Genomic DNA, 13,608 nt, shown 5'->3' on the forward strand with positions numbered 1-13,608 from the left:
AGGTGATTTCAGCCACATATTGTTTTGGTTTGCCATTTTTTCAGATTGATTTACTCTTCTAAAACAAATATTTATCTTTTGAAGCTTTCTGAGTGACCTCAAAAGCCAATATGGATATAAACAATGCTTTTCCCCCAGTTATACCTCATTCGTCATTTAGAAACCTATCRCTCTTCAAGAACAGAATTACTCTTTGAGAAATAGAAACTTTCTAGACAGCCATCTTTGTAGACACCCATGTTTATGTGGCAATTAYTGAATCCAAAGTTTACCTCACCAACAGCAGGCCAATAATGCAGTGGGGATGTTGACTAGTCAGACTAAGAACACCATTTTGTAGCCCTGAAACAACTCTTGAGGTAGGTGACCTGTGGTTGTGTTTTAGCAGGTCACCTTCTATCACAATACTTCTAACTGTTATTAGCCTTTGTCCTAGTCCACACACTGGTCAAGACTCTTCTGGGTGAATGCTGCTACAATATTGCTAATGCCTCTCTGGGATTAAGTAGTGGCCCAGATGCTTCTATCCTGTGTARCTTCTATCTGCAAGCCTTCATCCAGGCTTTGGCTTGATTGCAGCTCAGAGTTTGAGAAAGGTTAGTACCTAGAGATGGATGTAGGCTTTGCTTTCTGAATGCCAAAAAAACATTTTCTGTTGTTACAGAAGAACTCTCTGATTCTGTCCATAAGGATAATGGTAGGAGATGCCCTACATTTCTCTTGCCTCTCTCTTTCTCCAATAAATTGTTCTGTAATATGCTCTAAGACATATGTGTTGCAGAACAGAGCTATAGGATGCTCTGAAGCATTCTTGGGGCTGCAGCATGGATGCAGATGCACTGTGCCAGCTGGAACTAACTTTGGTGGTTTGAGTCTCATTAAACCAAGGTATTGCTGAACATAGGGACTTAAGGGCTTAGAAGCTCTGCTTTATTTCCCAACTCTGGTTATCTGCTTTTAAAACTCTGGTTCTCTTCTTTTCCTTTTTTTTTTTCTGTATTAAAATATGAATTAAATTGTATGAAGCAACATATTTTGGATGAAATAAGCCTTCTCCAAAAAACTTGCTAAAAATGTGAGCTCAGCCAATACTGAGCTTTTTAAAGATGTGAAGATAAATGATTGCTCCCAGGGCCAGTTCTCCTGCTCTTGAATTTYGCGTACTCAGGGTAGGATCAGAAGAAAGAAGGCAAAGATAGCTAACTGAGATCATGATTAACAATATGGTAGATTCAGCTAATGGACAGTAGTATCAGGTGCTCAGTAGCATCGACCGACAGTAGTATCCTGCCGGTGCAAATTGTTGAAGAAATTTTGGCAGGCTGGCTGYGTGTCAGATCAGGTCTTGCCTGACACCTATTCCAACTTCATGTTACTTCAGGCCAGTATACTGTTACAGCCAGTATAAAACCTAAATAAAAGCAAAAGGCTAGTAGAAGTCCTGTACCATGAGCTTTGGCTAATTCAAGGAAAATGTGCTTGGGTCTGTGATTCATCCAGATCAAATTTGTAGTACTAGATGACCCAGCATTTTGCAGACTTCGTATTAATGATTATTGAACTATAACCTGAAGAAAATATTTTGGTAGGTTTATTTGATACTTTTCTTTAAAATGGAAGACTTCGCTCTGGGGTTTTGTGTGTTCTGAAGTCAGTAGTATTCTTACCAGCTGTGAGGACAGATACTTACAGTAAAAAGTTCACATCAGATGAATAGATTTTGGTAAGATCAGGAAATACTTTTAGTCCAGTATTAAAAATCCCACTGAAACAGAGGAGAAACAGAAAGCTACATGAAGCAGACTACTGAAGAAAAGAAAAGTGCAGAGCTTTCAGCAGTGCAGGATGGTTATTTCACATTCTCTATTGGCAATAAATTTGCATATAATCAACCGTTCAGAATTAAGGCTGCTAGAACAAATAAAAAAGTCAAAATAGCAGATTTGTGATAAATCATAGAATCTAAAAGATGTGAACTTGGAATAATAAGACARCTAAGCAGATCTGCAGGGGGAAGTAGCAAGTGAAAATGGTAGGGGACAAAAAATTATAACTTCAGATTCACTTGAACAGATTTAGACTGCTTCAGACAGTAAGGTAGACCCCCTCATTTACTGAGGCTAAGAAAATACATCTAAATATCTCTAAATACTTCTAAAAATGGAAACAATCTGGTCTTCCAACTGTCCAGGGTTCCCTACTCAAATATGGTAAGACAATCCTAATCCTTAATAGAATACTAGCTGTACGGTTTTACCAAGCAAATGTTTGTGCATTCCAGTTATTTAATAGATAAGAAGAAWGACAAAGTTATTGATGAATTTGTGAACATTTTTCCCTTTCTATCAAAATTAAAGATTCAACCTAGCTGGCTTTCTGTTATGAAAATAAAGCAATAGGGGAAACCATTGCAACCTACTCCAAAATTCAAAGAAACAAAACTGCTATACTGTGAAGACTATAAAAAGTCCTCTGTGAGCCTTAAGTGCCAACCACTTACAAGTGCCAAATACTTACAGGTATTTCAGCAGTGGGAGGTTCTTAAAGGCATCTGGATCTATGTAACCCAAGTTTCTAAGATTTCGAATTTCACTATAAAAAAAAAAAGGGGGGGGGGAACATTATCACACTGACCTTTATTAATGGTAGCATTTATTGAACCTAAGTAAGGTAGCAACATTAAAGTGAAATTTCAGGAAACTAATTCCTGTAGAGAGCTTTTGTACTGGTTTACTGGAGATCACAATGCTTTTTGAGTAATCTTACACTGAAGAATTACCACATGGATAGATGCAACTCTGGACACCAGCTAGTTTAATCGAGGGGGAAGAAACACATGGCTTTTGCTTAGSGATCCTCAGACTTGCTTGATTCTGTTTGTTAAAATCAAAGTAATAGCATATGATTAAGGCTTCATGCAGCATTAGGGAACATAGGTAGAGTTCTGTCTCTGTGAAATTAAGTAAAAAAAGAAAATCAAGATTAAAAAGCAATATTTGACTTCATGAKAGTCTACATATGGGGCCTACCAGTACCACAGTCATTGTCATTACTGTCAGGCAAATCTCCTACCTTGTAACTTAGTTGTAACACATGCATTATTAATGTAAGTTAGCATRAACAAGTTTAAAATATCTAAAATGGAGCTAATAAATACAAAGGCAGAATCTTTTCTAGAGAGGTAGGGGTGGGATTTAGACATATGAGTTTTATTTCTGGTTCTGACAGTTATGTGCTATAACATCCTACAAAGTTAATATGGCTCTATGCTTTAGTTTGGCTACAATAAAATGGAAATAAAAGTTCCTGCAGAATTTGCAAAATTTAYGTGTTCTTCCATTCAAAGACCTTCACATGTGCTAAGTCTCACAATCTCCTGTATAGTTACTATTTTGTGATATACGGATGAAATATGTTTCAGCTATGACAGATGAGATGTCCTGGAAATCATCTTGCAGAAGAAAATACAGCAGAAATCTAAAGTAATTTTGGGCCTTTTACCCTGATATATTCTCAGCAATATCCACCCACATGAAACGACATCTGGAGTGAGTTAATATAGTTAATATAGCACCCCCTACAGCAGCTGTAGTGAAAGGTGGGTTGGGAGAGCAATGACTTTGCATAATATAATTTAAACTAGCAAAGTTTCTCTGGATCATATATGTTTTTAGTTGTTCTCTTCCTGTCAAGGCATGTTTCCCATTACTGCATAGTCTCAGGGGTTCTCTCAGGCCATACTCAGCACTGTTCATTGAGCTTCAGTGCTCAAGCTGAGAACTATCAAGTTGTTTTCTGTTAAAACTTCAGCTCATTTTGTCTAGCCATGCACCCTATTCACTGAAGTAGCTGGAATTTCCCTGCCTTCACTGTATATTTTTTTTTTTTTTTTTTAAGCTTGCATAACTAACAGAAATTCTCTGGAAAAAAATATATGCCTATGTGGTACCTGTGTCTTTATTTCTTCATTTATCAAACTGTAACCCTACACATCTAAACTGTCTAGCTTCCTGATATGTCTGACTATCCAATAACAGGCAAGTTTGTTCAAGAGTTTCTTATTTCTTTATAAGATTACCATATGCCAAGCCTCTCCTTGACAGATCATCTTTCTCTCGTAGAAATCTGTCCAGGCATTCCTCTAAAATTGCTCTGTTTCTGTGGGATCCTGGATGTTTGGTAGYCTTATTTTTGACAACAGTTCCAACAGTACTACAAACTGCTTCTGTACGATTGGCATAGTGGTATGCTCGCTCATCACCGCRTGCCACATATCCAGGAACCCTTCTATGATTCTATGATTCTACATGTCCACAGCTCATGTGCACTGTGCTGCTATAATGCAGGTGCACTAAGTCAAGCATTTACAAAAGCTTTGACTCACTGCTTTTSTGATACAAAATCAGTCTATGTACACAAAGGCATTGTGCATCTGATTCTTTCAGCTAGAGATTGTCTTCTGCATACAGGGCTAGATAGCACATGTGCACTGCAGCACTGTCGAGGAAACCCCAGGCCAAGGTGCTTGGTTACTGTAGCACTCAGCTGAAATGTGCTGCTCTTGGRGTGCTCTGATAAACCCCTTTGGCTGACATGAGCCATGTTCAGTCATGGCAGCCAGATGGGAGATGTGCACATTTTCTCATGGCCCCTCTGTCTCTCTCTCTTCAGACCTTTTTTTCTATGATACTTGATAGTTTATTGGTAGTCGTCTTAAAGATTCCTCTTGGCTTTGAAAGTGACTTTGCAATAAACATTCCCCCAAATTGCTACAGGACTATTGCATGATAATCCCATTGATTCACAATGATCTATTTAGCTTTATGATCATATGACCTATTTTTCTTGTTAATTCCTTCAAGTTTCCAACAGTACTTTGTACCCCTTTTTTCTGCTTCTTTTACAGAGTCCATCAGTGAATTTGGATGGCTCAGGTCATTTAAATTTGCCGTATTCATTGTAGTGAAAACACCAGTCATCCTATAAGCCATGYTTAACAATACAGAGGATAGTGTATCACTTTGCCTTCTGTTGATGCAAAATGTAACATAGACTTAATTCCTTACATMCTACTGCCTGTAGTTACGTCATCACAGATTTCAAATTTTTTCATTGTGGATCAGAAGTCAACTAATGATATCCTTTTATAGACTGCCTATAAAAACAGATTTGAGTTCTAATGATATTCTCCTTTTATTTGATGAGTTGAAAATGTATATATCTAGTAGACCAATTTTTATGAAGCCCAGGCCACTCCATCTACTATTATCTCTGCAGAAGAGTTAAATTTATATATGAAGTAAAAGTAGTAGGATTTTATAGTCTCTGATGAGATTATAATCTGTTACTTCCTAGATCTGRTTTTTCAGAATTGAAATTTAGTGACTTGTTTTCAAGAAAATTAATCTATGAAGATTTTTGTTTTCTTAAAAAATTTGCAAAATATAAATAAAGATTCTTGCCAAGATGAGGTATTCCTCTGCATTCATTCGACATACTATTACACTGTAATTAACTATGTCTGAAGAAGGATAAAGACAGCATGAATGAAACCTTTTTATATTCCACAATTCCTTAACATGATTCTGCATATGGAGACCATTTCATTTCTATTTGAAAATAACATTTAAGAATACATCAAAGAACTGTGCTGGTGACAATGGACACATAAATGGAGATAAATGTGTTAGCTTTGCTTGAGATAATTAAGTAGCTCAAATAATTTAGTCCCAAATGAGTGCCAGAAATCTCCTTGATCCTTCAGTTTAAAGAATATCGTTTCTGTCTTTGCTCCAAAAGCAAATTCAGTCTCAAAATAGCTTTTGTATTCAGACTTTCATAAATCTAGCAATGTGTCAAATTTAAAAAAAAAACAATCATCAGTGAATAGGCCAAAGGTTAAGAGATACGCACAATTTTCATTAAAGGTCACATGCTACTCACTTCTGTAAGAGTTTTGGCATTGCAAGTTGTAAAAAATGAACAAGATTTCATAACCTGATTTGACACCAGGCAAAAGATTAACTTTTTATTAAAAGTGAGGCACAAGTTGAGGTGGTGGATTCAAATTAAAAATGTCCCATTAAGTCTCTCCTGCTGCCTTGAAATCTGAACTGAAGGACTGAATAAGGCAAAGGGGGCGATTCCAGCAGAGCCAAAAGCAGGATCTAAAGAGAGATAAGATATTAATGGCTCCTTTTATCTTTAACTTCTGTGACTGTGAGGCACGCAACTTCTAGAATTCTTCACCATGTAATACTAAATAACTATACAACAGTTTTAACCTAGCAGTCTGGGTGAGCTAATGATAATGATCATTATAATTGTATGTAGGTGTATCTTAGCTGTAATACTGAGTGCTAGAAAATGGAAATCTGTTCATATAAGGTGGTAAGTTTCATCTATGAATCCCTGCTAAAATCAATTCAGATTAAATTAGAAGTCACTGTCAAGAAATCTTTTTTCACTGTGAGGAATAAATCTTATATTTTTTGTTTAAAAGAAGGACCTATCTCAAAAATACTGGGAAGTCTTCATATTTAAATGAATTTACCTTGAGGGCTGTTTTTACCAAGAGCTAGAACTGAGTTTGGAGCAACAGCATTACCTGTTTCTAGGCCCTCKTGTTGCTCTTAACTGCCTCTGGAAACTGGGCACACTAAATACCCTTCAATATATGGCACAATAGTTTGGCATTGACAAGCATGTCTTTGCTATTAGCATTTCAGAGGTCTGCAAGACCATGTTACTGATCCTGCATCATCAAGCCCATTTAACCTGTGGGACTTGCTAACTGAGACTTAAAGAGAGCCCCAGGTGTTCTGAAAGCAGTACGCCCTAGCAGCCTCCAGCCATCAACAGGGCACATGTTTCTGCTTGTGTCCATTTCAGGGAGCTCATGATTATAATCATAAAGGTTATCATTGACTGATATGCCAGCATTTCTAAAGAAAATAAACACRTATTAATTTAACCAACTTGGCATCTATTTCCTGTTACCTCCCTTAACACTGTCAAGTACCCTATGGGCAGTCTGTAGGCTAGACAATATAGCTATCAGGAATTAAGTTCCACTTAAACTGCCACTGGAATCGTACCTGTGGGACAAAATCAACCCAGCCAAGTTATCTGAGACATAAAAGTGAGAAAGAGACATAAGATAGTAGGTAAATATGTGGATACAGTTATAAGGCCATTAGCCCTTCTATATGCTACTGTACTGACAAACAGTTCTGCTCCATCTTTCCAGTCTTCAGTTTTTACTGTTTTGTCAGACATTGCAGAGAGACAAAGTATCTATTACTTGCACGATAAACTGATGTGGTTGATAACTACACAGCTACTATTATTTTGTTGTATTCAAATATTCTTCATGCCTGTTAACTACTTTAAACAGTACAATTTCTGTATTTAAAAGGTATGTTCTCAGTGTCAGTCTCTTGATTTTCTCAAATAATTTTGTTTGACATGTAGTAATCACACTCTTGACAGTGATGTTTGTTTCATAAAGTGACATGTTTTTTACAGTACTGCCTACAGTTAAAAAGCTGGACTTTATCTTCTTGGCTACATATTCTTTTGCTGTGAACCAGGAGTATTTCAGGGAAAGGCCATTGTCAGATCAGCCTTCAGTCTGGAAATGAATCACATATTGGAGTACCATAGAGTCAACAGATTTTGGCTTGTTGCTATTACTAATATTCTGCATAAAAGATTTAGATGAGAGTATTGTAAGTAAGAATTCAAAGCCTGCAGATGGTACTAAAACTGGAAGTAGAGAAAATTGCAATGAGATTCAATCAGATTTTTATCTATTAAGTAACTGGGCCATGAGAAGGCAAGTACGGTTTGACAAAGGCAAACAAAAAACTAATTAATATGGGAATAAAAGATTTAAAACTGCCAGATGAGACAGCACAGTAATCATAGAAAAACTTAGGGAATATGAGTGAGGAAATCAATAGATGCACYGAAAAATGGGGCTCATTCCCATGCTGTTACATTTCCTTGAATTGGTAATAGTGGGATTAGGAAAGAAGTGTGCTTTTATATATAATGTAATTATATTTACATTTCATCCTATACTTTATATTACCAGGGTCTCTTGAAGCCCAAAAGGAGAGAATCAACAAAAGATGATCAGTCCTCTAAAAGTCTCCAGTCAAATAGATGAGAAAGGAAATGATAGAGGTGTAAAAAGCTAAAAGGCAATTCAACCTGCTTAAGAAAAAAGTCAGAAAAAGAATCCAATTTTCTTTACTCTTAGTCCAGTCAAATGCACCTCTTTCACTTGGCTGGCCAAATATGTGGCCTCTCATTTCATACATATGAAAGGATCCTCAAATTCAGTTCCATCCCTGAACTGTGGCACTGTCCTTGTTGGACGTTATAGACATCATGGATCTCATGGTAATAGAAGGAATCTTCCCTAAAAACTCAGATTTAAAGGACARCTATAGATCCATCAACACCACAGCTTATCAAGGAAGCTCAAATAGTTCTAATCTTATTTGTTACAGGTCAGCAATATATAAGCTAACTTTTATAATTTATTTTCCAATAATCAGTTGCAAGTAGCACACTCAGAAGTGCTTATATGTTAGATGATAGTGACTCTCATATTGTGGTTTAAGGATAAAATCTAAAGGATCCAAGAAACTCAGAAAAGAGAGATGGTTATTAGTAGATTCATTAGACCAGATTTTCACTTTTAAAAATAATTTTTCGGAACTAGTGAACTGAAGACGTTGAAATATGCTATTGGGAACTAAAGGTTCTTTTGAAAAGTCACTCTGSGAAAAATATTAGTATTTTTAGCAAACACAGCCAAATAGGCTAGTTCCCAGGAATCTAAATGCTTGGGAGTCAATTCAAAATGATTTCTGAAGTGGAATTTTGTATACTACAAATATAACCTAATCTTAACATTCAGTGTTTAAATTCTGCATTCAGCAGAACTCTAATAAATCTAAGTACTTCTGAGAACAGAATGGTTTTGAGACATAAAAATCTAAAAAGTGTAACAGACTTCCTTGATGACCACTTATGCAAATAGACAAAAGATGCAATGAAAGAAATATTTTATTTTGTTATCCTATCTGAAATTGCTTGGAAATGTTAATAAAAAAGAAGTCACTTCCTTCTGCTCTCCATAGAATAACTGAATTATTTCTAGAACACTTTCAAAATTTACTAATATTCAGCATCTACTTTATCTATTTCTTTTTACTACATAAGACCATTAAGAGCTGGCTTATATTTGTTTTAAAGACAATATTTAAAATTTTATTTCTGGTGTCGAGGCTAGTAAGTGAAAATGTAATAGACTCACTATCAAACTGACATCCTACTATCCATGAACAGCACCTCTGTTTTGCCTTTTGAAAAAAATTACTTAAAAAACTTTAAGTTGTCCAGAACAACGTGCAGAGACCATCAATATACTTGGCAATATACTTAAAGTCCTATGTCCAGGTCTTCTAAGTGTATAAATAATACACTTACCATGTTCAGTGACAAAGACAAATACTTAGTCCCAAGTAATTTGAATTTGAAAAGGAAACTAATAATTACTCAAGTGTTATCTAATGTATGAATTGAATGAGCCATACATTTGCCTAATTAACTCTAGAACAGTTTATGACCTACTTCATATTTTATATGAATTTAGTGACATCAAAAAAGGGAAAAGCAACCATAGGTTAGGTGAATTCTAAAATTTATTTCCTGGACAATCTTTAATACCTGTTTTGCAATATTGACACACTTTCAATCTTACGCTCTTGTAGAATATTGTCTTGCAAATCTGGCTGCAGAGTCCCAATTTAATCATGTTATGCTAAGATACTTACGAGTACTAAGCATACCTAGGTAGGACAGCAGTTCTGAAATGTTCCTAGATCAGGAATATTTTTTTTTTCCTCCTAATAATGTCTTGGGAACCTTTTCTACCTTTTTGCATTTACTTTGCATACWGCTTTCCTGGCCCCTCTCACATGTATATATACTTCCACATTTTACTCTCTACCTGCAGTTCCACTAAATATAGCTATTCATATTATTTCACCCCACATCACCTGTCAAGTCTTTTCATCTCTAGTGCTAGAAAATTGGCTCTGGCTCTAGCCATGCTAACACCCACCTCCAAACCAGCTTTCAGCCAAGTTTTTCTGCGCTGTGCTTCTCCCAGTGCCCTGAAATGTGCTGCAGTCCCACAGATTTCACTCAGGTTCTAGGAAAGCCAACTGGCCTATTCCCTTGCTTTCTCCAGTTGCTTCTCAAATATTTCCATCAAATCACCTCCCCTTTTTGTAGTCTGGTGTCCCACAGCTGGCTCCAGGAAGTGTCCAAGGGAAGAGCAGGGCAGCCCTGGCCAGAAGGCTGGCGTAGTTGCCCCGGCACAGCCCTCTATCTCAGCACAGCTCACTGTGAGGGGGGAGCAATCTCCACCAGCTTTCCGAATAATATCGCCTGTACGAGAGCAAGCCTCTTGAACAATAAACTCTGGCCCTATTCCCATGCACTCAAAGGGCTTTTCAGATGACTATAAGAGAGGAGAGAGCTTTTGAAGTGAAGAGGAGAAATGAGGGAGGAGAATGATCAAAGACACAGCAAACGGGGGGGGGGTGGAGAAAGACCAGATTTCTCTGGGTTCCTTACACATGAACGCTTTCCTGAGAAACAAAGGCCTGCTTACAAAAACCTTTTAGTCTAATGGAGCCAAGTGGCAGTTCTGCTAGTAAGATAACTAGTAAACACAGAGGCAATGCAGTGTCTGACTGTGGATCACTTTCATGACTATACCTAGAAAAAATAAATACTTATGTTACTGTACGGGAAAGACTGTCCTAAATTTGCAAACATGTTGCATTTGACTAACAGATATAATAAAAAGCAGTAATAATAAAAACAAGGAACAACAAATTATTCTGAAGCCAGTTTAGCCACTAGAAATCAATACAAAGTTTTGGCATCAATTTTCATCTTAGTAAAGTGCAAAATGCAAATTTTCCCACTAATTAAAACTAAAATGAGATCTGACCCATTTAAATACAGCAGACGATGAATATCCTTAGCTTGGATTCTAAATATATGATGTATGTTCAAACAGAGTGTTTAGTGGAACAGGGACAAGCTGCACCCATGGAGCTGAGGTCTGGAGTTAACACAGCAAGACATGACTGAGGCACAGTAGCAGAACTGAATAAGCACCCAGAAAATAGACTGCTGAAGATCAAAGCTGAAGCATGCTAACGGACTTGGCAAACATGAATGATGACAAATGCAGGATGCCTATTCACATGACACTTGACCTGAGCCAAAGCAATTAGTTCTTCCCTTCCATAAACATTAAATTTTCTCATAAGAAGTTTTATAGAAAAACAAATGTTTTTCAAATGAAGCTGTGTGTGTAAGTTTAAATAAGAGCAAAAGATTATTTACATAAAACTACACTCTATGAAAAGTTCATGAAAAACTGAGCCTGTGAAAACTAAACTCTGAAATGGCTTCTTTTCAAAACAGTTACAGTAACTTCAATTACTTTTAACATACTTTATGATAATCTTCATCCAGTATTATTTTAGCAATAATACTCTGAAAATATTATGTAAGTTGAGAACATTAAACAAATGCATAGCACAACAGATGCATTTATTCCTGAATAATCTTGTTTAGAAAGCAGATCAACAACTATCAGTACTAACAAATCAGAAGAATTATGGAAGCAATTCAGAAAAATGGTCAAATTTATAAATAGGTTTTTATTACAGGTTATATGAAACTTCCTAATTTCCCAGATGTCCAGATAGTACCTAATTAGGTAATATCTGTGACTTACCTCCCAACAGATTTTAAAAACATGGTAAGCCCTTTTGAGTAGTAGAGAGAGCCCTTCTTTGCAAGCTATTTACAAAGGCGTGGTTTTTGCCTGTAGCTTTTTCGAGTAAGAAGTTGTGATGTCTTGTCCTGGGTAGTATTTTTACTTCTTACGGAGAAAGAAATACATGTTGTTTGTGTATATCCCTCCAGTTAGGACTATAAACATACTTTGTGCATGGTTAGAGCCTGGAAGAGTACAAGTGAAAAGCTTCCAGCTCAGATTCCTCTTCGACAGTYTGGACGGTAAAAAATAGCACAAATTAGGCAACACTAAATTACAAGGATGAGTGAAGAAGACAATTACAGCTTGGAGAATGTGCTGGAAGAGCCCTTTTGACATGTCACAATAGCCCAAGGGTTTGTAGTACTTCCAAGTGTGTGGAAATGACTAGATCCTTCAGGAGTGCCCTGAAAGACCTGCCGTGCAAGGGTGCATTTAATGCCCTGCTGCTACTCAGCAGGATACTCTAAACTGAAGCATTCTGAAGAATGGTAGATATAGTTTCTAGAGCAACCTTTGTCCATCTCAGGAGACACTATGAACACCATAACCCTGACTAAGCACTTAGAACAGTCACACCTTTAAAAAATGCAGGAGTCTTAGTGAAACAGTTACATTACTTTACCCTTGAGGGAGGAAATTTTTCCGTTACAACTTAGAATCTTGAGGGAGATTTTTCTAGTCCATTCTTTACTTTGAATTGAATATAGAAAGAATAAAACCCAGCTATCTAGCCAGCTAATTCCTTTTTCCTTGGGAAACCTTCAGATTTGCGCCATTTAAAATGGGCAAGATACTGCACTGCACATTGCATGGAACAATCGTGCAATGAAATGAGATGGCCCAATAGAATTTTATCACCTTGTATTTCTAAAAAAGCTAACCACAAGTCAAATACCACATGTAGCATGTACTGTCAACTGCTTTATTCTTTGCTAACAAAAAGTGGAGTAAACATTTCAATAAATGTTCATTTTTGTTAAATAAGAAAGCCTTAAAGCACAACTGTGAAGCAGTAAGAGAGGATATTGAGAAAGACACACCTGGAAAAAACACCTGCAAAAGAAGGAACTGCATTCTACCTAAAGATAAACAGTTCTTACTCCAAAGCTTTTCTGCRAAACTATTTCAGGTATTATAGGAGTGGTGGTATTGATCTGAGCTAAGTTTCAGAATCCTGGATTCTAAGTGTCGGTGCTCCCACTATGGCACTTCCATTTTCTAGTATGAGTTACTCCCTATCTACAAAAGTAATGATATAGTCTCCTTTATTTTTATTGAACTTTGTGTTTCCACAGTTTAAAATAAAAGGAAAAGGTATAGAAAATAGAGCAACGTTAAGAGATTAACTAGCTCAGTCTCTTTCTCTTAGTGAAGGTTAAATAAACCTGCAGAGTCTCTGATTACACAGCCTTAAAAGCCTTCAGTGATTCAGAGGCAACCTCCCTTGGAAAACAGTTCTAGAGTTTAATTATGCCATCTATAATAAAACTTATTCTAGTCTAACATGAATCTACTCTATTTTAATGCTGTCAAGCACAAATGTGAAGAATGAATCAGAGCTTTCATCCTTTTACCCCTTACAGCAACCATTTATATGTTTAAAAGACATATCTGCCCATGTCATATTTTACATTTGACTACAGAAATCTTTTCTTTCAGACTAGGCTTTCTGGACCTCTGAAGACTGGCAATGCTCTCCCATGGCATCTTTGAAAAAAAAAAAA

At 36.6% G+C, this 13,608-nt stretch overlaps 1 protein-coding gene across 3 annotated transcripts in view; it reads right to left on the reverse strand.

Annotated features, from left to right (window-relative positions):
- Nucleotides 1-13,608, reverse strand: part of TSHR (thyroid stimulating hormone receptor) — a 60,133-nt gene that overhangs the window by 25,600 nt on the left and 20,925 nt on the right. For all 3 annotated transcript variants that reach the window (XM_085317660.1, XM_085317659.1, XM_085317658.1), the window contains 2 exons: nt 2,518-2,592; nt 1,691-1,765 (listed from right to left, as the gene is read on the reverse strand). In XM_085317660.1, coding sequence (XP_085173786.1) covers nt 1,691-1,765; nt 2,518-2,592 — 150 coding nt within the window. The remainder of the gene's footprint in view (nt 1-1,690; nt 1,766-2,517; nt 2,593-13,608) is intronic.

This window comes from Rhea americana, unplaced genomic scaffold, assembly GCF_003343005.1.
Source record: "Rhea americana isolate MKP2758 unplaced genomic scaffold, rheAme1 scaffold_5, whole genome shotgun sequence".
NCBI classification, from domain to species: Eukaryota; Metazoa; Chordata; class Aves; order Rheiformes; family Rheidae; genus Rhea; species Rhea americana.